The sequence below is a fragment of the Magnolia sinica genome, chromosome 9 (assembly GCF_029962835.1).
Source record: "Magnolia sinica isolate HGM2019 chromosome 9, MsV1, whole genome shotgun sequence".
NCBI classification, from domain to species: domain Eukaryota; kingdom Viridiplantae; phylum Streptophyta; class Magnoliopsida; order Magnoliales; family Magnoliaceae; genus Magnolia; species Magnolia sinica.
In genome coordinates, this window is record NC_080581.1 from 88,403,984 (window position 1) to 88,430,947 (window position 26,964).

At 40.2% G+C, this 26,964-nt stretch overlaps 3 protein-coding genes across 3 annotated transcripts; 1 reads left to right on the top strand and 2 right to left on the bottom strand.

Moving 5' to 3' along the window:
- Positions 1–4,824: 4,824 nt before the first annotated feature.
- LOC131255333 (disease resistance protein RPP8-like) lies at positions 4,825–7,515 on the bottom strand. Its single transcript, XM_058256034.1, has one exon. It carries the CDS (start codon positions 7,513–7,515, stop codon positions 4,825–4,827), a length of 2,691 nt encoding a protein of 896 aa, XP_058112017.1.
- A 10,460-nt stretch (positions 7,516–17,975) lies between these two features.
- On the top strand, positions 17,976–18,538 carry LOC131256535 (small ribosomal subunit protein eS19-like). The gene has a single exon (XM_058257391.1). It carries the CDS (start codon positions 18,015–18,017, stop codon positions 18,444–18,446), a length of 432 nt encoding a protein of 143 aa, XP_058113374.1. The 5' UTR covers positions 17,976–18,014; the 3' UTR covers positions 18,447–18,538.
- Positions 18,539–20,292: 1,754 nt separating this feature from the next.
- Positions 20,293–21,623, bottom strand: LOC131255334 (glycine-rich RNA-binding protein 5, mitochondrial-like). The gene is made up of 2 exons (XM_058256035.1): positions 21,537–21,623; positions 20,293–20,415 (listed from the first exon to the last, which is right to left on the bottom strand). Exons 1-2 carry the CDS (start codon positions 21,621–21,623, stop codon positions 20,293–20,295), a joined length of 210 nt encoding a protein of 69 aa, XP_058112018.1.
- Positions 21,624–26,964: the final 5,341 nt, after the last annotated feature.

The window sequence follows — 26,964 nt, forward strand, 5'->3', positions numbered from 1 at the left end:
AACCAACAATCACAGTGTCCAACGGAGCGAAGCCAGTGGAGGGAATGGAGCTGGGCCTTCTATGCACTAGATTTTCAAATAAAAAAATTTAAGAAAATAAATGAAAGATAACATGCAGTTTTGCACTTACGAGTTCCACCACGCTTCCATCTTAATGCATAAGTGTACAAAAAATTGTAAAAGCCTAAAGTGCTGATCTGGTGGGACACATAGTAGATGGGCCGTAAGATAAATATTAAAGTTATTACACAAATGTATTTGTCAGACGGATCTTACAGACCTTATGGTGTGGGCTCTTCTGATTGAATATAGACAGATGCTATAACATTCCTCAAGATGGCCCCTAATCAGATGGATTCCACGGCCCAATACCATCTATGTTAGGGATGTAGCTTATCCATGTGAAGACCCACCACAAGAGCAGTCCCGATTACCAGATATATTTGCCACGTGTAATGTGAGGAGGGAATTTCAAACCTTTATGCCAGCCAATTTTTCCCCTTTTTAAAAAATATAGAACCTTTTTTTTTTTCATCCAGCTCAGAAAAATACATTAAAAAAAGGCACATCTGGGCCAAAGAAAATGAAAAAAAAACAAATATTTAGGGTTTTCGATTTTGTTCGACTTCTCTGAATATAACAGAAGGTTAATAAGGATTCAGTATGTACGAAAAGCAATGATGATGATGTAGCTATAATTGATGTAATTAGAGATGAGCTTAGAGTTGTGATATATGTTGATTGAAGATATGGTAGACATTGTTAACAAATGTTTTAAATCACTCATAAAAAGGGTAGTTTGATCTAATTGAATACCCAGTCGATTTAATCGGAAAACTCCCAATTATTGATTTTTGCTTGCTTGACAATTTTTGAGTCTAAATCGATCCAATCAAAGATAGCTTTGATCCCAGATCGAAGCTCCTATCGACCGACTTGTGCAGTTTTGTAAAATTGCAGTTTTTATTTCCTAATTTAGTTTAACTCTATTTAAGGGTTCGTAATCGAGAATTAGGGTATTGAGAATGTTTTTAGGATTGTTGTGTGCATAGGGAGATCGAAACTAAGGTTTTTGGAGTTTTTTTTGAATCGGTAAGTCATCCATCTCTTGTACATTGTTTATCATCGTGGATTCATTGTCGATTTACGTCATAATTTTTTCCCGCAACGGGTTTTTCCACATAAAAATCATGTGTGCTTTGTGATTTCTTTGTTTAACTTTTCTTAATCTCATGTGATCCAAATTCAGAGTTTGCTTCCTTGGATTCCCAACAATAGAGAGAGAGGAGGGGGCAACGGAGGTTTTCAGTGCTTGTGGCAATGGAGAGAGAGAGAGAGAGAGAGAGAGAGAGGCGGTGGGGGGTTGTCATTGTTGTTGTCACTGCTGCCAGTGGCGATGGCCGTGACTATGGCTGCAACTCAAGGGCAACATCCCCTTCTCCCCTCTTTTGTTTTTTAGTTTTAGGGTATCAATAAAACTCGTTCAGATGCTCCTAATTAAATAATATCAAAATTTCTATCTTTGAAATTAGGATGTGAGTTTAGAAATTAAATGCTCAACTCTCAATCTTTACTGAACTACATAATTGTGATGCATATTTTCTAATATTAATATCTTTTTTATTAATCTCGTGTAAAGTATTTTGTACATTGATAATGATCAATAGTATTAAAATAAAAATACATTAAAATAAAAGTTTGGAATAGAATTGAAAAGGGCCATTGAGCTCAATTATATATATCCTTTCACATTAAATTGAAGATTTGCCCTTGAATCACTCTGGTACCATAGAGAGTCAACCCGAAAGAGTAGGCCCATAGGATCTATTAGTCTACTCAATTTGGAACTTTCGCAAAAGTTGAGGATGACCGACGCATATCCAGTGGTCCACCTAATTTCTATATGAGCAAAGAGGTTTGATCACCCTTCTAATTCTATGGTTAAGATGGTTCTAAATTATGATTTATAGCTTGGATTTAAGGGTGGGACAGATTGACAAAATCTACATAATATTATATCTCCATTTTTTCTCTGGAACTTTCATAATTATTGAAATAAATTAAATAAGAGAACTCCTCGGCTTTTTATAAGGGAGGATCGAGGCGTTTGGATGGAGCTTAATGTTATCCATGAGTCTCATGTGATCTCACTTTTATCCTATCTAAAGTGCGAATATTCAACAATAACCAACATGAGAAATCAATAAAGAAAGGAGGAAAAACTCTTGTGGGACACACCTACTAGTGGTTACCCAAAAATGAGCCCCACTGGCCAATGTCCATTAGAACGGATGGCCAGTTTTTGTGTTTCGGATCCCTCATATTATATAATGGTATTACTCAATTCATAATTATAATAGTAAATATAACCCACTGTGCTATCCACGACACCACCAGCATTCATACTGTTGACACCCAAATCAAGAATTAATTTAGTCATGATTTTGAGATGAAACTACAAAACAGAAGTTTAAAAAGTTTGAGATTTTCCAAATTTGTGTTCTTCAATCCGTCTAATACTTAGCATATGTTACTTTCACTCAGCTGTCATTAAAAAAAATATATATTTAAAATTAAAAATTAAAAATAAAATAAAAGGAGAGGAGGAATCTTTTCCAGGAAGCGTTATTCTCTCTTACAGTTTCTTGGATTTAGGTACGTTGACTTTTTTTAAAAAAACTAGGAATGGTGTAAAATGGGACATGTCCCGTCCAAATCGATCTCAGATTCTCTTGAGAATGAGTGGATTGGCTGGTGTACCACACACCACTGACCAGGCCGGTCTCGGTACATGCTGTGGGAAGACATGCACTGACGCTCCTGAGCTCTGAGGTGCGCCAACTATTTAAAAGAGATCAAAGTTAGGTGTGCCCGTACAATGATGTATTTATTATATCCACACCATTCATCCATTTGGCGAGATCATTTTAGAGCGTAAACCCAAAAATGAGTCATATCCGAAGCTCAAGCTGACCACACCACAAATAAGAGTGGGACAGTAATTCTCCCATTAAAACATTTGTACGGTCTTCCATAATATTTAATTTTCTTCCAATTTGTCCATAAGGTCACATGGAACTGAATAAAAAAGAAAAGCAAATATCATATTCATCCAAAACTTCTCTTACCTCAAAAAGTTTTCAATAATAAGTGTTGAATCCCCCTATGCTTTATGCAGTGTGGTCCACTTAAATCTTTAGATCCTAATAATGAGCTCACCAAATGGACGGACGGTTTGGAAATAACATATACCTCGTCATGGAACCCATAGAACTTGGTGACACCACAGGGCAACCCTGATGGTGTGTTTACGTCACCAAGTTCCGTGGGTCCCATCATAAGGTATGTGTTATATTGGAACTGTCCGTCCATTTGGTGAGCTTGATGTAAGGCTTGAGCTTAAAAATAAGAAAAATCCAAAGATCAAGTGGACCACATTGCAAAAAGTAGAGGGGGATTCAGTGTCTACTATTGAAACCCTTATAGTGGGCCCTATGAATGTTTTAATGGTGAGAATCATTGTCTCCATTACTATTTATAGTGTGGTCCACTTGAGCTTTGGATATGATGCATTTTTGGAATAATGCTCTAAAATGGTCTAGTGTAACTGATGAACAGTGTGGATATAATAAATACATCATTTTGGCCCATATAACTTCGATCTCCTTTAAACCATTTGTACATCCGGGATCTCTCCTAGCATCTGACACATACACACCAGGCAAGTCGGTGGTGTGTGGTACACAAGCTAATCCGCTTCCGAACTAGGAGCACTATGTAACTTTAAGGAGCTCCCGGGCAGGCTCCATGAGAAATACCATTTCTACTGGAACAGAGTAGGTGCCTTCCCAGCCTCACCCAAGACTGTGGCCGTTACCATGGGACCCTTGATGTATGTATTCTATATCCACCCCATTTATCCCTTTTGTCTTAATCATTTTAAGGCATGACACAAAAATAAAGCAGATCCAATACTCAAGTAGGCCATATTGTAGGAAACAATGGTGATTGACCATTAATTGGCCTCATGAGTTTTAAATCAAGCTGATATATTTATTCTACATGAGTTTTAAATCAAGCTGATATATTTATTCTTTCTTTTATCCAGTTTATGTGACCTTATCTGGATGGAAAATAACATTATGGAAATATTAAGGTGGGCTCTAGGAAGTTTTTAGTGGTAGGGCGTTTCATCACATGTTTCCTATATGGTTCACCTGACATTTGGATCTTCTTCAGTTTTTGGGTTAATGAGTAAAATAATTTGGAAAAACAGATGAACGTCTTGGATATAGAATACATTCATCAAGGTGGGCCCATAGTAATGGCCAGTCTTGGCTGAGGGCAGGGCCGCACCTAATCTACTCACCATTTACACTGTACAGGTGACTAGATACAATTGAGACTGAATTAAAAGATAAAGACAAATACATAGAACAACACACAATACAACATGTCCAATTGAAACAAACAATTTTGGAAAATCACCATTATTGTCATCAGTGATGCAGAATCACAATTACAATTACAAGAGTATATAATCATTACCCATTTATAACCATCTATCATTGCAATTAGAAAACCAAACAGCCCTAAGGATGAGTTCAAAGAGTGAATTGTACATCAGTCCTAGATCCTCCCAGGATTAAACAAAAAGAAACAAAGAATAAGAAAATGAAAGCATGAAATTATATTAAAGCACGTCGTCCATCCATTATTCCAGCTCATTCCAGCCCATGAGCCCAAAATTGAAGCATTTCCAACGCTAAAGTGGACCACAACAAAGAAAACACTGGGAATTAAAGCCCACCACTGAAACCTTCACTACACAATTTGCATACAGATAAGAGAGGGTATGTGTCGGATCTTAAACCAGTCCTCTCCCTCCTCTCTAACCCTAGATTTGAATTCCTCAGGCATATCTACCAACTTCAATTCTTGAAGGGTGGTTACATGTTGCAATCCATCAGGAAGCATCTTCAATCTTTTGCAATCTTCAATCTCTAAACACCTAAGATTCGGCATCGCTCCTTCCTCCACTCTCCACTCCTCCATTTCACCCATGTGAATATTTAAGACATTGAGCATTGGAAACCCTCCGACAGAACATACCATTTCGTTTCCCATGTAGGCCTTCCACAGTAATCTGAGAATCCGAAGGTTCGGCAGCTTCTCCAGTATTCCCATCGAGTCTTGCTTTAGTTCGGACATTTTCAAGCATAGCTCAGTGAGGTTAGGTGGGAATTCATGCAGTTCAGGTAATTTCTCTAAACGTCCACTCAATTCCATCTTATATAGATGGAGATGATATGAGAAGGACGCAAAAGCTGGAATCAAGCATCCACGACCTTCCGATAGCAACAATGATCTAAGCCGCACCAACTTACAAACAGAATGGAATAATGAGATTTTCAGATTTCCCGCTATTCCTAATTCTCTCAAATTAGTCAGTCTCTCCAACCCATCTTCTATCCAGCTGCCTGCCTCTACTCTTGATAGTGTTTGGAGATTGCTTAAGCGATGGAGTGGCGTATGGTCACTGATTCGACAACCATATGGTAGCAGTAAGTGCCGTAGCTCCTCCATCTTCCAAATATCATCTGGTAGAACATAGATACGTGTATCTCGCAGATCGAGAGTCTGTAAATTGGAGAGGCGAGAGATGGTGGATGGTAGGCTTTCTAAATATGTCTCCATGAGAGATAGGTACCTCAAGTGGATTAGGTATCCAATTTCATCTGGAAGACTAGAAAGGTATATGTATCGGAGATCCATCACCCTGAGCAATTTGAAAGCTCCACAGAGGATTTTCAACTGCGGTATTTCGAGCATTGCACTCTCTCTACTGAAGTGCAAGAAAGAGCGGAGGTGTAGAGTGGAGCGGTTACGAGAGATGTACTTACTGATGCCATGAGAAGTAGTAATTGCAAGCCGGCGTGCCGTGATCCGTGATGTAGAAGCTTTGTTACCATACACGGACAGAAATCTCTCTTCCTTGGCTTTTGATATTGAGAGGTCACGAAGAAGATCATGGATACGACAATTTTCAGCTTTTCCATTGCTCTTCCTTTTCGCCACCTGAATCATGCTTCTATTGATGAGCTCGTCGAGGTAATCATCCGCAACATCCTCCATTTCTTCTTCTCCTCTTCGCTGCACGAACCCTTCAGCTATCCACAACGAAATCAGTTGGGCTACAGAGATTTCAGAGTCTTCAGGAAAAGCTCCAAAATAAAGAAAGCATGGAGTCAGGTAAGACGGCAGGTCATGGTAGCTGAGGGCCAACATGCCTGAGATCCCATCCTCGCTTTCATTCAGCCACCATTCCATACTTCGAAGCACTTTCTCCCAATCATTAACCGACTGCTCTCTCCTTGATAGAACACCTCCTAATACTGAGATTGCAAGAGGTAAACCTCCACATTTCTCAACAATCTCTCTCCCCAATTTTTCTAGATTTGGAGGGCATTCAGGAACAGGATTTGCAAGAAGTGCTTTCTTACAAAATAATTCCCAGCTTTCGTTTTCATTCAAAAACCGTGTTTTGTGAGGCGTGCTCCGTGCATCTGCATACCTTGCTATATCTTCATTGCGAGTTGTAAGCAGCACTCTACTGCCATTTAGCTTCTCTGGAAATGCAGTAACCAAACCATGCCAAGCTTCTCTGGTCCATATATCATCTATTACGACCAGATATCTCTTCCTTTCCAAGTACTTGGAGAGTCTCAGGCACAAGACTTCCTCAGGTGTCCTCTCCATTTCATCTCGTGAGAGCCATGTAAAGCAATTTATAATGCTTTGTAAAAGCTCTCGCACTTGATATTCTCGAGACACATACACCCAAGCATGAAAATCGAAACTGTTTTTCACATGGATGTTATTGTAAACTTTCTTTGCGAGAGTAGTCTTACCTATTCCTCCCATACCAGTGATCGAAATGACGGCACGCCGCACATCTCCTTCAATCAGCCGCCCTACCAATGTCGCTGTCTCATCTTCAACGCCAACCACATCGGCTTCTTCCACGATGGGAGCTCTTCTCTCCCTGCACCTCTGGCTTTGATTTGAAGAAGATGAAGCTTCGCCAGAGGCTGGTACATTGTCGATGCCGTACTCCGATCTGTTGGATGAGATTTCATTGAGCCTTCTTTCTATGTCACCGATCTTCTTGCTAACATCATGGATGGTTGGTATGTCTTTGATGCTGCGAGCAGAACTTCGTATGGATCCCATGAATCCAGCACCTGTCTCTCTTTGTTGCTTTTCAATGTTCAAGATGTAGAAGTCGATGACATCCTCAGCATCATAGGCCACATCTCTTATTTGATCCACCCAACGCTTGATTCTTTCATTTTCTTTGCGCTTCCCATCGACGTCTTTGAGGAGGGCATGCATCCATTCAAGTTTGTCTCGAAGCGATCTGAGCCGCTCATCTACTCCGAGTAGCAAACTTGCTTCCTGCGTTAGAAAATCGGTAAGTTTTTGTATTATGAACTGAACAACACTCTCAGCCATTCTCTCTCTCTCTCTCTCTCTCTCTCTCTCTCTCTCTCTTTCAGAAGCCTCTGTATTCAAAACAAGGCTTTCACAACTCAACCTTTAAGAAGAATGTATCTCCCTCCAGAAGCAAAGACACTCGATTACTTCGTGCACGTCTCTCCTTCCTCTCTCTCTCTCTCTCTACCTCCCCTCCACTGGACGGTGGCGGATTAGGCATTACTCGGTTAACACGTCAGTGGCTGTTACCCTCACCGCATGAGGCCTACCTTGATAGATGTGTTATATATATATATATATATATATATATATATATATATATATATATATATATATATATATATATATATAAGGAAAATGCTTTGTGATGTGTGTCGAACATCAACCCCGTGCATTTGATGGGTCCCCTTTATATTATGGTATATGCCAAAAATCAGCCATTTATGGAACTTAGGTGGGCCATAGCATCTAAAACCATGTGAAGGCACACATAAAACATATAAAAGTTCTTGGAGGGGCTCACCTGAATTCCGTATGCGGCTGAAACTTGGTCTGATCTCTCATACAAGTGGGATACACACAATGGATGGTTTGGATTTGTGAACTACATCTTGGTTATTCCAATAAATGATTATGAATGTTAGAATGGGAGGGCAACCTCTCTCAACTGTTGCATGTGGTGTGGCCCACAAAATATATAGATTGGCTTGATTTTTAAGCTTGTGGTCCACTATAGAATTTTGCATCTTAGGATGGCATAGATGTTCAACACACATCACGGTGGGGCCCACATGGCTCGACCTCATGGGAAGTTCCCATGAGGTCAAGCCACCGTGATGTGTATCGAAAATCAACTCCATATATTTGATGGGTCTCCTTTAGGTTATGAGATGTTCTAAAAATCATATGTATATAGAGCTTAGGTGGGCCATACCGTCTAAAAACATGTGAAGACATGCCTAAATATATAAAAGCACTTTGTGGGGCCCACCTGAGTTTTGGATGCGGCTAAAACTTGTTCCGACCCCTCATCCAAGCGGGACACACATAATGGATGGATTGGATTTTTGAACTACATCTCAGTGGGCCCAAAAAATGATTATGAATGTTTTAATGAGAGGGCAATCCCTCTCAACTATTGTATGTGGTGTGGCACACCCAAGTCATCGATTGACTTGATTTTTAAAGTCGTGGCCCACTATGAAATGGTGCATCTGATTGATGGGGTAGATGTTAAACATACATCAAGGAGGGGCCCACACAGCTTGAACTCATAGTACCATTCCCACACCACACACATTTATATATATCCGTTCCCATCTCATTTTTATTACCTGATACCAAAACGTAAGCATATCCAAGTGGACCACACCAGTGGAAACTGTAGTGATTGGCTATTAAAAACTTACCATGAGGATAAAAGTCTTGGATCAACCTAATCTTTGTGATTTTCCCTTTATCCCAAGTCTGTTTGATCTTGTCAACATGTTAGGTGGAAAATAAACATTACAGTGGGCACTGAGGGGGTCCCAGGTAGCTTTTAATGATGGAATTTCAATCACCAATGTTTCCTAATGTGTAGTCCACTTGAAATTGATTTGCTTAAGGTTTGGCCCACGTCTTAAAATGATCCGGAAGTAGGGATGGAAGGCGTGCATGTAAATAAAAAAAATAAATAAAAAATCAAGGTATGCCCAAGGTCATGTGGATCTACGGTGAAATCCTTCCGCAAGAACTTTCTGCGGCAGAAAGCTAAGTGGGGCCACCCTGATGTTTATGGAAAATCCAGCACGTTCATCAGTTTTGTAAGAATATTTAAGGAGATGGGCTCAAAATTGAAATAAATCCAAAACTTAAGTGTGCCGTCAGTCACAAAAAGGTAATTTCTTACGGTTGAAACTTCCCTAGATCTACCCTTATGTTTATATACCATCTCTATTAGGATGAACTGAAAACATAAAAATTATCCTCATTCAAAATTTATGTGGCCCCACACATCTTTCAACGGTGCATATTCAATCATCTTCCGTGTGGCTTTTCAGCCCATGTCTTAATATCTTAATATGATCTGAACAAATTAAAAAACAGATCAAAGGGGTGAATTTCTCACAAATTACACAGTGGGCCCCACTAGCTCCCCGTCAGAGGAAGTTGACATCCACTAACGTGTTATCCGGGTAACACCCAATCCGCACCCACCGACTATCTATTTTCAAATGTAATAAAGTCCCTTCGATTCCACTGTACGTAGGCCTACTACCAGCTATTATTAGAACGGAATCCTCTACAACATCTGCTTTATGCAGCATAAAACAACCAAACTCCACGGCCAATGTGTTGACTCCAATCCTATTGCGATCTTTAGAAACTGATGGACGGAATGGATTTGTCACCGGTATCTCTACGGGTGTCCACTGCAATCAATCAGCATCCGTAGTCCCACGGTCACATGGTCGCTGCTGTAAATCCGCCTCCATGATTCCCGCAGTCACATGAGCACTGCAGTCAACCCCGAGAGCTTACGTGTGTCATCCACAACATCTAGCCGTTTTCCAGCTGTTTTTAGATTTGAACCCGAAATTGAAGGATATACAAAGTGCAAGTGGGCCATCTCCCATGAAAAAATATAGAATTGAATGCCCACACTTAAAACTCCTTGAGGGCCACGCCAAGTGTTGGATGATGGATGAAGCTACTATTCTTGTTTTCCGTTCATCCATGTCTTTGTGAGATTATAAGCAGATTGGATGACAAATAAACATTATGATGGGCTCTCATAAGATTTAGATATGCTTTAATTTTTGGGCCCATGTCCTAAAATAAGCTGAAAAAAATAGCTAGATGGTCGTGTATAACACATATATCACAATGGTCCCGCTAAAATTTATAGTGTGCTATGTTACTTGGGCAGTATGCTTCGGTAATCCCAGCGGTCGCATGAGCGCTGCACATGATCGTACTAGTTAAAATAATAACAATAATGTGCTATGTTACTTGGGCAGTACGCTTCGGTAATCCCAGCGGTCGCATGAGCGCTGCACATGATCGTACTAGTTAAAATAATAACAATAAGAATTATTATTATTATTATGACAAGTGTTCTGCAGCTGACATTGAAATATAATACTTAGGCAGCATGTGACACTTCATGCACAGACATCAAAGCATTAGGCATCTAATGTGCATTAGCTCAAATTAAAAGTGAAACTGGCCGCTGCTAACTCTTAGTCAGAAATTCCTAATGTTTGAAGGACTATAACCTCTGAATCTTGGACATATGTTTGTTGAAAGACAACCATTGTATGTACAATTCCAAACAATACAATCTAAGATGCAAATAATAACATAAGTTTAATTAATTTACTCACGATGTATCTGAATTGGGAGCCAACATTTGGAGGATTTAATCTTTTGCTTATTTGTAGCAAGTATTGGGATGTCAACGGCTGAGTTAGGGCCGGCCCAAGCTCTATCCAAGTCCAAGCTACGCCCAACCTGAGCTCGGGCCTATGATGGTCGGAAAAGTCATAACCCAAGCCTAGCCCAAAACCTTTATGGAAGGCCAACTTAAGCCTGAGCCCTCTTAGGTCATGGTCGTAATGCAATATGGGTCGTGGTCGTAATGTGGTAAGGGTCGTAGTTTTCATGGGTCTTGGTTGTTATGTTATATGGATCGTGATTGTCATGTTATATGGGTTGTGATTGTCATGGGTCGTAGTTATCATGGATCGTAGTTATCATGTTATACGTGCCGTAGTTGTCATATTAAATGGGTCGTGGTTGGATTGTTAAATGGGTTGTGGTTGTCATGGATTGTAATTATTAACATGGGTCGTGGTTCACATGTTAAATGGGTCGTGGTTGTTATGGATCGTAGTTATTAACATGAGTTGTAGTTCGCATATGAAATGGATCGTGGTTATCATGTTATATGGGTTGTGTTTGTCATGTTATAGGGGTCGTAATTGTCATGTTAAATTAATGGGTCGTGGTTGTCATTCGTGGTTATTAACATGAGTCGTGGTTGTCATTCGTGGTTATTAACATGGATCGTGGTTCGCATGTGAAATGGGTCATGGTTGTCATGTTATATGGGTTGTAGCTGTGACGCTCTGTCATAGTGGTCACATGTGGGCGGGCCCCAAGGTGGTTGGCAGGCTACTGTGGTGGCAGGTGTAACATCCCGTCCAATCAGTACAGTGTCCTGAGGCGTCCACGTAGGATTTTTCCGCAGGACCGAATATTTGGAACATTCGTGGCAGGGATGCCATGAGCTAATTAATTTAGGATTAGCCCATTTGCATATACCGGGCAGGCCATGACAAGACCAAGTGCGGGCCGCCAAGCCGGATGACCATTTACACTGAGCTACAGTCCGTTCGGGCTGTACCGCGACGCCGGAAGGTCAGAAAAATCTAGAAATTTAGGGGATCATAGGTCTCACTGGGCTTGTAGACCATCGCGGACCGCGGGCCCAGCAGACACTCGGAAGTGGGATCTGGCACTGACTTAATGCACCTCAACCACGCCAGGACCAAAATCTGGCGCTTGCAAATGGAACCAAGATTCTAGGTTATCCGACCGTTGGATCTTTTCCATATTTACCGTGGAGGCCTAATGGATTTTCCTACACCTGTCCACCAACTCTAGGACCCGATCGTGGGCCGTTCACCGTCGATCACAAATCGGACCCGTGCGGCCAAACCCCTGGCCCGATCGTCCCCAAACTTTGCGTGGCCCTTCATCGGGTCATGAAGCACCCATCCTAAAAACTTCATAGCCTGAGGACCCCCAGAATTACTTAAATCACTAAAATGGACCCCATAGGGCCGTTTAAAGATCAAAGCCTTTGACTCAAACCCCACTTTCGTCTATCCGTTTATTCCCAAATTTTACGCGGGCCCTAGACGGGCCATAAGGCACCTACCCACCGAATTTGGTGGCCAAAGGAGCATTAGGGTCACGCCAACCCCGAAAATGTCCCTTATTAGGCTAATATGGGAATTTAAGGGAACTTAAGGCCATAAGGCCCAAGTCTAGGGAATAAACCCTATCCCTCATAAATCTCTTTCCCATTTGCTACAACTACCAAGAGAGAAAGAGAGTAAGGGAGAGTAAAGAGGAGAAGAGAGAGAGAAGGAGGAGATCAAGGTGGACCTTAGATCAAGGTGGGCCCGCATGTGATATTTACATTCAATATAAAGTCCACCATAATCTCAATCACACATACAAAATACATAACACCAATCAACTAAGCATTTATAAATCTTAATAATCCTTAAAATAAAATAAACCTTAAAATTATTCATTTATTATACCATTATACTATAATGATATTTATTCCATGCTAATATTGGTCCAAAGAAATAAAGCTAAATAATTCCTTAAAGTCGCAAAATAAATACCAGTATGTATTATTCGTTAATTAAGCTATGCTAACAAAATAAAACATATAATTAAAAATTTTCTAATACAGCCACTTCATCCTCAGATAAGTATGGCCATGATTCAGGTGGGTCGTGTTCAGGTACAGTAGATCCTTCCGGTTCTTGCGCCATATCATCTGCTAATGGCTCCTCTGTATGGTTTTTCCATCAATAAAAAAATATAAGCTGGCCAGGCTTAGTGATATAACCCAGCATGGTTCATAATTATAATAATTAAAATAATACAAAAATACATGTACAAAGATATGAATGTAAAATGAGGTATGAATGCATCAGATGGGGTGATCGTCCATCTGCTTAGGTTGGAGGTCGTCAACCCGCATCCACCCGTTAGGTAGGCTTCCACCTTTCGGTAAGCTTGGGCATAGCCCGCATCTGGTAACGCTCTACCAGGATCGACATTTCTTCCAGGGAGGGCCCCTAGGATCGACCCATACATTATGCAATGCAATAAATGAGAGATAATAAGTAAATGCGTATTTTTCCTATTTGGCATAGTTGTCTCAATTAAAATATTCACATATAAATTTATAGTACAATCATCATATCAAAATATTCAAACCAGTAAATAAATCAAACAATCACAATGATTTATTTTAATTTTAATGAATTATGAGACAAGTTGGGTCACTCACCTGAGTTTGGTAGTATTGACTCTGCAATGTTAGGTTGATTTGAATGTCGGGGTCCTATCAATTATATCAACGGTATTATTATTCATATATTTGTATTACATGGTGGGGCCCACCTTTGATTAACATCCTACTGGCCAGATCCAAAATAATTAAATAATTCAAATTTATATTCTATTTTTTTTCTCCCTCATAAGATTTTAAAATTGAATGATAATTACTTGATCAGGGTGGTCCATCGAATGGTCAGATCATTCAGATTCTTGAGGTCTTGTCATGTTTTACCTCTATGCATTTGAGGAGTGGTGTGGATCTAACCAAACATTCACCTATGGCCCATCTTGACCTTCTACGAAAAGTGAGAGTAACACTTGCGCAAAATATCCAAGATTCCTTTATCAAACACTTCTACGTCTAACTAATGTGGCCCATCTGATGGTTAGATTGATCTGAATATTAGGGCCTTTGTATATTTTGGCCTTAGGGATCATATGATCCGTACAGACCAAATCTAATTTGATCAGACGCGCACCAACCATAATTACATAATTTTAGGTTCACCTCACCTTTAAAGGGCCTCCACCCATAATCTAATACAATGAACGTGTGACCAATCCACACCGTTCATTGCATTCACCGAATCAATTTATATTAGATATATAAAAATACTAGAATGAGGACGATATACATACCCGATGTAAGCACTCCAAAATTTTCTTTCTCCCTTTCTCTGTTGTCGCAGGTAGCCTTTTTCTTAATATTTTAGTTTGACTAGAACTCTTTTTATCTTGAGAGATGCGAGGAGTGTTTAGAGGTATATTTAAACTAAACGAGTTAAAGATTTAGATAAGATAGGAGATAAGGTAGATTTAAAATAAATAAATAATAATAAAGATAAGATTAAATATATATATATATATATTAATTAAATTATTCACGGCCCTTACAGTGGTGGACCTTATGTTATTGGGACCAGAGTGGGTCTTATTGGGGAATTGCCGAAATACTCAAAGACGAATCAAACAAGGTACACGCAATCGTATAATCTAGCTCTGTTATATGAGTCGTGATTGTCATGAGTCGTAGTTGTCATGGATCGTAGTTATCATGTTATATGGGCCGTAGTTGTCATGTTAAATGGGTCGTGGTTGGATTATTAAATGGGTTGTGGTTGTCATGGATTGTAGTTATTAACATGGGTCGTGATTTACATGTTAAATGGGTCGTGGTTGTCATGGATCGTAGTTATTAACATGAGTTGTGGTTCGCATATGAAATGGATCGTGGTTGTCATGTTATATGGGTTGTGGTTGTCATGTTATAGGGGTTGTAATTGTCATGTTAAATTAATGAGTTGTGGTTGTCATTCGTGGTTATTAACATGGGTCGTAATTGTCATTCGTGGTTATTAACATGGATCGTGGTTCGCATGTTAAATGGGTCGTAGTTGTCATGTTATATGAGTCGTAGCTGTGACGCTCTATCACTGTGGTCACATGTCGGCGGGCCCCAAGGTGGCTAGCAGGCTACTGTGCTGGCAGGCTACCGTGCACACAGTGAAGGTGAAACTTTATCCCACATCGGAAGTGTCGTCTGAAGTTGTGGTAGTTATATGTGGAGTTGCCACCATATACTATATGAGGCCTTTTAGGGGCGACCTCGAGAACAAAACCATGCGGGCTATGCACAGAACAGACAATATCATACAGTGTGGGCGTAGGCTATTACAATATCCCTAAAATGACACGACAAAAGGATGGGGCATGGATTACACATATTTCAATATGGGCCCATATGGGTCATGGTTCTGACAGTGAGCTTGGAAAGTTTCAATAGTGGGTTCCATTGTCATGATTATTTTATATTATGTGACCCTTACAAGCTCTGGATTAGGGTGATATTTGGGCCCTAACTCTAAAATGACACGATAAGATGGATAGGCGGCATGGATTATACACATGCATGCATCAATGTAGACCCCATAAGTTTGGTCCTTGCCCATGCTAAAAAAGAGTTACGTACGCATCACTTTCTTGGCATTAAATATGACGTAACTTCTTATTCCCTATAAAACTCTATAACCACCTAAATAAGAACAAAGAGCATTGGTCCTAGCTTAGGCGAGTAACGTCAATTGCAGTATATGGGTTTATTTGTAACACGTTCAAACAGACTTTCATGAAGGGAAAACAGAAAAAGAAGCTTGCTTCAAAACTTTTGTGGCTACCAAAAAATTTTTAATGCTGGGGATTAAATACCTACTGTGTCGTCCACCTAAGATAGAAATCTGCATTTTTTTTTTTTTAGAGCATGTCTTAAAATGAGTTTGCAATGGCTTTCAATGGTATATTAGTTTTCTAATTTGGTTAGAAAACTTAATGGGTTTCCAAATTTATTTAGATAACGAGATACTGCTATATCCCAATTCAATAATCCGGTGAATATGCATGTAACTCACACATACAAGGATGGATAAGCTCTGAAGGGCTCACCGTGATATACTTGTGACATCCACTCCTTCCATCAAATTCTCCATTTCATGTTCAAAAAATCAAGTGGGCCACACACGAAAACAGTGTAAATTGAAAGCCCACCATTGAAAACTTCTCGTCGGCCATGAGAGATAACAATCAAGCTGATATTTGTGTTTTCCCTTCATCCGTGTCTGTGTGATCATATCAACTAGATCACAGATACATATCAGTGTGGGACCTACCGATGACTTCACATTTAAATGATGGACGTCATTATCTCTTTATTTGCTGCGGTGTGGTCCACTTGAGCTTATAATTTGCCTAAACTTTTTTAGCAAATTCCCTTTAATTATCTGATATAATAGATAGACGGGGTGGATCGATCACATACATCACGGTGGGATCCACAGATTTCACTGGTTCCCACCTGTTTTTTTCAAAAAGTAAAGTTCAAAAATCAATGCATAATTATTCTGTGTATTTCCACTCTTCCAAGGACGCGCGGATTGCGTCCTACCTGGGGCCACAGTGATTTAAGCCTTTTATCCATGCCGTTCATCGTTTTTCTCAGATCATTTTAATATACAACGAAAAATAGTAGGTGGTTATAAATCTTAAGTGGACCACAAAGTGGGGATTGAATGTGCACCATTAAAAAGTTCTTTTGAGCTGGAGAAGTTTCGGATCAAGATTATATTTGTGTTTTCACTTCATCCACGTCTACATGACCTTATTAATATGTGGTTGGATGGTAAAAAAAACATCACAGTGGCTCTCATAAAGGTTTCAATAGTCGATGTCATTATCACGGCAGCTTCCTTTGGTGTGGTCCACTGGAGCTATGGACCTGCCTCGTTCTTTAGATTATAACTTAAATTGATCTAATAAAAGTAACGAACGGCATGGATAAAATACTTATATCACTTTGGGCCCCACAGAGCCCTGCCCGGATGGGTTACTGTCTCAGCGGGTAGGACGCAATCCGTGTCCCTCTTCCAAACAATGACAATAAGTTATAAGTACCCGAGTAACAGCTAATAAGCGTTCAACTCCCAGTTGTACAGTCCACGTAATCTTTTGATGAGCATGAATTTTGGACTATGCTTTAAAAGGAGTTAGTAAAACGGATGGAGGTGGTAGATAGGATACGTAACGGTAGCCAGAGCTTATCCAATAAAGCTAAAATCGGGTCGATCTAAGGGGTTTTTTTTTTTTTTTTTTGAAATGGAAACGTTAAAACCGGTGAATGTGGAGAGATTTCTTTCTTGAAAGGGAAAAGAGGTGAGAGGTTAACCATGGAGAGAGCAAGGTGAGCCGGGACGCGGACTGCGTCCTACCCCCGCCCGTCTCTAGCCCCAAACGGGCAGTTTTGTGGGCAGGTGGAACGTGACGTATCTGTACATCCAAGCCGTCCATCCCTTTTCTCATATCATTTTAAGAAATGACCACAGAAATTAGGCACATCAAACGCTCAGATGGGCCACACCATATATGACTCTTGCATTTAATGCAACTAGCATTAACTTCGTGCATTTAATGCAACCAAGATTATTAATTGGTGTGGTCCACTTGAGCGTTGGATCTGCTTCAATTTTGTGGTTATTCATTAAAATGATCTTAGAATAGGGATGGACAGCTTGGATGTACAGATACATCATGGTGAACCCGCGCACAGAACCGTCCGTTCGGGGCTAGAGACGGGCGGGGGTAGGACGCAATCCGCGTCCGGTGAGCCGGAGCCCAATCAGCTTCGTGGACCCACAATCATACGTGTTTTATCCAAATTCAAATCATAATTAGGTAACTAGATACGTGTTTTATCCAAATTCAACAGCAAGGTGAGCCGAGCTCGCGGACCCACAATGATATATAAACTGATATATGTGATTTATCTACACGACATTGCCAAAAAATAAGTAGATACAGGGAAGGGAAGAAATAAAAACCCTAGCAGCAACAGAGAGATGGAGGCGGCGAGGACAGTGAAGGACGTTTCCCCTCACGACTTCGTGAAAGCTTACTCAGCTCATCTCAAGCGCTCCGGAAAGGTGGAGCTTCCTCACTGGATTGATACGGTGAAGACTGCCACATTCAAGGAGCTTGCTCCCTATGACCCGGATTGGTATCATATCAGAGCTGCTTCCATCGCAAGGAAGATCTATTTGAGGCAGGGTATTGGAGTTGGTGGTTTCCAGAAGATTTATGGTGGGCGCAAGAGAAACGGGGCTCGTCCACCACATTTCTGCAAGAGCAGCGGTTCCATTGCTCGTCATATCCTTCAACAGTTGCAGAAGTTGAACATAATTGACATTGATCCAAAAGGCGGGAGGAGAATTACGTCGAGCGGTCAGCGTGATCTTGATCAAGTTGCAGGTCGGATTGTCGTTGCTCCTTGAGTCCACATTGGGCATGTGTGCTGCTGCTGTCATTCTTTTGGACATTATGGTAGATATTTTTGGAGCTTTTTTTTTTTAACGAAACATGGTTTTGGAATAGGATTTTTGTTATTGAAGCATCGAGGAGTCACATCTTTGCATGTCAAACATGGTTTTGGAATAGGATTTTTGTTATATCTTCCTCAATCCAAAAAAAAAGTAGATACAAATCTCAAGTGGACTTTATCAAATGAAAAAGTGGTAATTTAATGCCCACTGTTGGAAACTTCCCAGGGCTCACTTTAATGTTTATTTGCATATAAACTAAAAGAAACAGTGACGTCTGTTTTATACTGATTCAAGAATTACATGAAACTGCATGTAAACTTCACATGCAGCCTTGTCAGGTGCATGGTATATCCAAGCCATGTCAAAGGTGGACCCCACCTTGAAGATCAGTCTAAAAGCTCAGTCCACAACATATGAGATGGATCACATCATCAAAATAATTGTTTGGCTGACGATTCAACTCAATGTAGAGGTGTGGCCCCACTCAATGATTTGACCTGTTTACAGGCCAATTTATCTTTCAGGTGAGTCTCCCCCATTGGCACAGCCCGAAAGTCGTCCATATTGCGGCCAGAAGACGGGAAGATAGGTCGCACTTGAAATTCACATGTGTTACTCATACGCTTGACTACAACATCAAAACAAGCTTGGTATGTGGCCCATCAATGGTTGGGCTCAAGGGATGCCTGGCTTGGATCATAATACACGGGCCCTATCATTTATGACTGAAAGTGGTTTTTATGGTCTCATTTTGGACCTTAATTGATAAAAGGGTAGGGCTCATGATATCAGTCTGGTAGGGCTGGACTGGCCTAGCCCTGAAAATGAAATTATGGCTTAGCCCATGACCCTGCTCGTTTCCACCTTGCCCGACTCTGGTTAGCTTATCGTGTGGACCGGTCTGGACTATAACGGTCCACACAGTTTTTTATTTTTATTTTTTCGCTTTTGCTTGACAGAGTAATCAACCAGTGTTACAAAGGAGTGTTGAAATGCATCTAAATGGACAGAAAACCATCTGCTTTGCCCATCCAAGCCGTCCAAAAGGATAGGCCCAGCTAGTAGATCACTTATCAAAAATGTGGATTGAATGCACAACCTCCATTGTTTCTGTACCATATGGCCCACTTGATAAATCGGCCTTGGGTAAATTTCCATGCCAGGCCCCACTTAAAGGGCATCTTAGACGCTATCTCCGTGTGACACATGGGCATTTATGGATAAGGCGATCTCATGACCAAAAGATTGTGAAATTTGCTTAGAATAATTAAGAGGTTATAGTTGTAGTTTAATTCCTAAACTCTTTTATCTAAGGAATCAATCAGTTTACAAATATTCATAAATATCTTATTTCAATTTTATTGATTTTTCATAGTGGATTCGACCGAGTGATCTAATGGTGTCTCTTATCTTTATTTTGATTGTGACACGTGAGCTTGAAAGAAAAGTAATGAGTTCAATATTGTATGTGATCGTTGGCTTTACTCAGTGTACACATGCGTGGAATCAGGCTCATGGACACGTCACTCATGTACCAGCATGGTGCAGAGGTGCAAGACCCAATCCATCTGTCAGATTAGTCCAACCTTTTACATGTTTCCCATAAATAAATCTGACCCACCCAGAGCAGAGGCTCCTACTGGAAACCGCGGAGTGGGTTATAAAACTTCATGGATGCAGATTTCAATCCTTTTTAATTCCTCCATTTCAATCCATCTCTTATCTGTATGCATGCCTTCCCATCATCAATTCCATATTTCCTCTGTATCAAACTTGCTTCTCATCGTACTCATCCGGCTCATCGTCGTCGTCCTTCCATGGGCGCAAATGCCTCCACAGTAGATGTAAAACTAACAAAACCAAAGCCTCTAGATCTGCCCGTCTCACTATCCATAATAACTCTTGCTTCGATCACTACTCTCTAGGGGCGGGGATGGGATACTTACAAGGTCAATAGCCAAATCGCTACTAAAGTGACGTCACCTGTGGACCCCACCATGATGCATGTATTGCATCCATATATACCGTCCAACCATTTGTAGAGATCGTTCTATAGCATTACAAAGAGAATGAGATAGATCTAAATTTCAAGTGGACCCACCACAGAAAACCGTGGGAGCCATCACACCCACCGTTGAAACATTTATAGGGCCCATAGTGATGTATTTTTGAGATCCATCCTATTCATAAGTTAACATAGAGATAGATGAAGTGAAAACAAAAATATCAGCTTCATTGGAAACTATTGTGGCCCCTAAGAAGTTCTGAACAGTGGATGTCATCGTACCCATTATTTTCCATGGTGGGGTCCACTTGAAGTTTAGATCTATCTCATTCTCTCTGAAATGCCATAAAATGATCTCTAAAAATGGTTAGACAGTATGGATACAACACATGCATCATGTGGGGTGCACGTAGCAATTTGGCTACTGACCTTGTCGGTATCCAAACCACGCCCTCTCCATAACTAGTAAATGAGATGCGGATTAGATACTGACAATGTCATTAGCCAAATGGCTACTAAAGTGATGTCAGGACCCCAAATGGCTACTAAAGTGATGTCAGGACCCCACCATGATGCATGTGTTGTATCCATACTGTCCATCTATTTGGAGAAATTGTTTTATAGTACAAGAGAAAAAAATAAGATAGATCTAAAGTTCAAGTGGACCCACCACAGAAAACCATGGTAGCAGTCATTACAACCGTCGAAACATTTATAAGGCCCACCATGATGTATTTTTGAGACCCAACCTATTCATAAGTTAACATAGATATAGATGAAGTGAAAACAAAAATATCAGCTTGATTGGAAACTTCTGTGAACCCTAAGAAGTTTTGAACGGTGGATGTCACTGCCTCCACTGTTTTCTATGGTGGGGTCCACTTGAACTTTATATCTACCTCATTTTTTTTCTCATGCCATAAAATGATCTCTCCAAATGGATGGACGGCAGGGATACAACACATGCAACATGGTGGGTCCACAGAGCTTGTTGACGGCACTTTTCTACTGACCTTCTGTATCTAATCGTCGTGTCTTTGGTCATCTGTTCTATACGAGAGTCCTCCAATAAAGAGTTTGAAAGATGACATACATCGTATAGCTTTGCCTCCACTTGTTTTCATCTTCTCTCTCTTTTCACTGATTTGGTAATCTACTATCTAGCCATGAATTGCCACCATTGATGGAAATGAAGCTCCCCACATGAGTAGCTACATTTATTGTATCACTTTGAATTCATCCTCTTTTACAAAAAGGTATGGCATAGACTTCTGTATAATATCTTTCTTTGCAACTATAAATGGCTTCCACAGAAATAGAACAATAGTTCAATCGCCGTGTGATCCCATGATTCATTGGCAGAATATATTGGCTTACCTCTTTAGTCCATGACTCCTTCGATTAATGTATTTCTGTATAATATGAAAACCGAAAAGTGCAAAATAATCAGAAATCGGGACAGGCTGAAGCACGTCTGAAATGCTGTCCTTAAAGCGTTATTTGCCTCTACTCAAGTGAATTGAGTATGCTGGTAGGTTACAGGCAAATAGCTTCTAGGATACGACGAGCCTGGTGTGGGTCTGCGTTCAGCAAACACGAAGGCCCACCAAATGGAACTCAATTACATGCTTTCTGGCAGTATTACAATATAAAGGAAAAAATCTCATAAGAATAAGAAAAGAAGAGAAAAACTTTTGCACTGGTCAATTCAAATCTTCAGCTACTGGTTCAGTTGAACCGTTCTAAACCACACCGCTGGTCTGTTTTTCAAGCTAAGGTTTAAGCCTTGCTATGTTGCTGGAAAATACTAGAATATTTGAGTGGAGAGGGGTTGGCTGTCTCAGTTCGTATGGGTTTGCTGGAGTGAGTTGAGATGGATTGGAAACCCATCCAGGTCCTCCTTATATAGGCTAGGATGACTAGGGAGTTATGGTCTAGAGACTTAAATTCCATTAAGCCATTTCTAGTCGTTGGAAAACTAGCCGTTTTATGGCCGTTTTTTGACTGTTGTGCATGGATCATCAAGCTGCTGCATGCTGACTATTGTGAGACAACAGTTAGCCGTTTTCTAGCTGTTGGGCTAGCCATGCAGCAGTTACAGCCTGTTACAGTTTCTCCTGCAACAACTCTTTTCAGTCCCTCTATTTATACTAAGAGATTTCTCTCCCAGTCCTTTAGTCTCTCTACTAACCAACCACCCGCCATAGCCACTTAGTCGCACCACGACTCGCACACGTCTCGCTCCAGTTCGCTTAAGGTCGCGAAGGAGCGATCCTCTACGACACGATGCGGACGTGCGAAGTGCAAAGTGCGCCACTAGCGCCTCTACAGCCACACTGCCTCACATGCCCACGCCCTCGCACTGAGCTCGTGCCCGTGACCGAGACCGAGACCGAGACCGAGTCCGAGTCCGAGTCCGAGTCCGAGACCGAGCCCGAGCCCGTGCCCGTGCCCGAGCGCGAGCGCGCGCGCGGAACACGCAAGGTCCATAGTCCACGGACTAGGTAAGTAAATATTATAATACTCCACTTCCTTCATATAAACCACAGGTTTTTCTCTTCTCTTTTCCATGTGGGACTATTCCAAAAAACCCGTAGAAAAGTGTTTTTTCAAAACAACTTTTTATATTATATTATATTTTATTATTAAAATATTTTTATTAAAATCAATATTTTTGCAACAATCCCCCACTTGATTTTTTATTAAAATATTTTCTCGGTTAAACAATACTGCCAGAATAATTTGCTTATATGCATAAAGAAAGATATCTTTCGATTTTAATCTTTCCTTAGTGTAAGTATTTCAAAACTCTGTCGAAATGACTGGTAGCCGCAGCTTTGAACCAGTTATTCCTAGATAACAGAATTGAAAATACCACACACATATTCGCTATGTGTTTGTTAGAGTTCCCACAATCTTGCTCAGCATAATTAATGGCCATGTGCTTATCCTAATTCATGAACGATCCCGAGAGAAAAACTCCTAACTCTCATGAGAGACGACACCATCTCTACGTTCATATAGGTGAAATCCTTCCAGTATCTCCGTTACTATAAGATACTTGTCCTTATAGACTGGATTTCATTAAGAGTTCTAAGACTCAACCCTCTATCGTAACGCTCAGCACTTATCTATTATGGATGAGGTTTTATAATTTTAGTGCTGAAAAACTTTCCACATATCAGTGACTTGTTCTTACCCACTAAACCTAAAATCAGAGATTTTTTAACTTTAGGTTGGGTTACCATCACTGGAGAAACTTTGGTTGAAGAGTTTCAACCCCATCCCTCTAGATGTAGCCTTTACTACCTCTCTCGATAGAGGTTTAGTGAAAGGATTTACTAGGTTATTGCTTGATTTCACATAAGAAATAGCAATGATTCCATCTCGAATCAATTGTCTGACATAATCATGTCGAAGACTAATATGTCTAGACTTACCATTATAAGTCCCGCTATAGGCTCTAGCTAATGTGGCTTCACTATCACAATGTAGTGACACAGCCGATATAGGCTTTACACAGAAAGGAATTTCTAATAGAAGATCCCTTAGCCACTCAGCCTCTTTGCCTGTTGCAGCCAGGGCTATAAATTCAGACTCCATAGTCGAATGCGTTATACAAGTCTGTTTCTTGGATCCCCAAGATACAGCTGCACCTCGTAGGGTGAATACCCACCCTGTAGTAGACTTGTTGTCTCCTGCACTCGATATCCAGCTCGCATCGGTATATCCTTCCAATACGGCAGGAAACTCTGAATAGAATAGTCCCAAGTCTTTGGTTGCTTTTAAGTAACCAATGACTCTACTTATTGCATTCCAGTGTTCAGTACTGGGGTTACTAGTAAACCTACTAAGTTTACTCACAGCATATGCGATATCAAGTCTAGTGTATTGTATAGCATATATAAGACTCCCTATAGCACTCACATATTCTAATTGTGCAACTATTCTTCCAGTATTTTCTTTTAGTTTGATACTTGGATCAAATGGGGTCTTTGCTTCTTTTATATTTAGATGGTTAAACTTGTTTAGTATCTTCTCAATATAATGAGATTGACACAAAGCATAACCCCCACAATATTTTTTAACTTTGATACCAAGAATGGTATCAACTTGTCCAAGATCCTTCATTTTAAATACGGAAGATAGAAATCTTTTTGTTTCAGTTACACCTTCCATTTTATTACTTATTATTAACATGTCATCAACATATAGACAAATAATAACAATGTAACTACCATCTACTTTAAAATATATGCATTTGTCAACTACATTATGCATGAAACCATGAGAAAGTATTTTGGAATCAAACTTCTCATGCCACTGTTTTGGTGCTTGTTTTAATCCATACAATGATTTGACTAATCTACATACTTTGTTTTCATTTTCTGGTAGAACGAATCCTTCAGGTTGTTCCATGTATACCTCCTCGTTGAGGTCACCATATAGGAATGCAGTCTTTACATCCATTTGGTGGATGTGAAGATGATGTATTGAAGCTAGCGCAAATAATATGCTAATGGATGTTATCCTAGCTACAGGAGAGTAGGTGTTAAAGTAATCTATCCCTTCTTTTTGTCTAAAACCCTTAGCTACTAGTCGAGCTTTAAAGGTTTGGATAGTCCCATCTGTGTGATATTTCTTTCTAAATACCCATTTACAACCTATGGGTCTAGAACCTGGAGGTAAGTTAACTAGTTCCCATGTTTGATTTGATAGTATGGATTCCATTTCATCATTTATAGCTTCTTTCCAGAAAGCTGAGTCTCTAGAGGATATGACCTCTTTATATGTTTTAGGATCATCTTCTATAGTCATTACTATAGGTATTTTTCTTATAACATTTTCTCTATCTCCTTCTACAAGATGGAAAATGACACGTTGTGAGTCTATATAGTCATCTCCAAGACTCTTCTCTATTCTTGTTCTTTGACTCCTACGAGGCTCAATAGGAGCTTCCACTATCTGTGGAGCTGTGCTATCTGGTTCTCTATTAGGAGTTTGGATTTCATTATCCTTTGACTCCAAGGATAGTGAGTTCTCAAAGAACTCAACATCTCTTGATTCTATTATTGTATTAGACTCTATGTCTAGAAGTCTATAAGCTTTACTATTTTGTGCATACCCTACGAAGGCGCACTTAATAGCTCTTGGTCCTAACTTAGTTCTTTTTGGATCAGGGGTTCTGTAATATGCAAGACACCCCCACACTCTTAGATATCCTAGGTTAGGTTTTCTACCTCTCCATGTTTTATATGGAGATATTTTATATTTTTTAGATGGAATTCTATTTATTATATGGCATGCTGCAAGCAGTGCCTCTCCCCATAGACTTAGTGGCAACTTTGCTCTTATCAGCATTGAGTTGACCATTTCTACTAATGTTCTATTCTTCCTTTCAGCTATTCTGTTTTGTTGAGGTGTGTATGGCACTGTACATTGATGTATCAGTCCATGTTCTTCACAGAAGTTATCAAATTCATTGGAGAAGTATTCTCCTCCTCTATCGCTACGGAGAATTTTTATTTTCTTATTCAGTTGATTCTCCACTTCTGCTTTATATATTTTAAACATGCTTAATGCTTCATCTTTACTTTTTAATAGGTACACATACACATACCTAGAGCAATCATCTATAAAGGTTATGAAGTACCGTTTACCTCCACGAGTAAGAATGCCATTTAACTCACAGATATCACTGTGCACAAGATCCAATACTTGAGACGATCTTTCAACACTTGGAAAAGGTTTCTTTGTCATTTTGGATCTTATGCACACTTCACATTTTTCGGTTTCATTATCTGTGTATGAGATTAAACCATTCTTAGCCATGAACTTCAACGTACTATACCCTATATGGGCTAGTCTATCATGCCACAGTCCAGCGGATTCAACCATATACGCAGAAGTGCTACTTTCATTCAGAGAAAACTTAACCATTCCGTTACAAGCATATCCCTTTCCGACAAAATTCTCATTTTTGGACAGAATCAGTTTACCTGACTCATACACCACCCGTATGCCTGGTTTTCCCAGAAGATCCCCAGAAACTAAGTTTCGCCTCATGTCTGGGACGTGCAGTACATTAGTTAAAATCACTTTCTTTCCAGAGGTGAATATCAGTTCGACAGTCCCTTTGCCGACGACCTTCGATCGGACTTCATTACCTATTTGGACTTCTTGGCCATCGGTCAATTTCTCATAGGTTTTGAAGGCTAATTTGTCGTAACACACATGTACAGTAGCGACAATATCATACCACCAACCTAGAACTTTGCCTTGGATGATATTCACCTCAGTGATCATAGCCACGATATCGCCTTCTTCTACTGCACTTGCCTCTTTTTTAGATTTGCGATAGCGGCATACTCGAGCATAGTGCCCGATTTTTCCACAGACATGGCATGGGCCCTTGAACTTTCCGTTCTTCTTTTGGGTGTTCTTCTTGAATTTCCCTTTATTAGG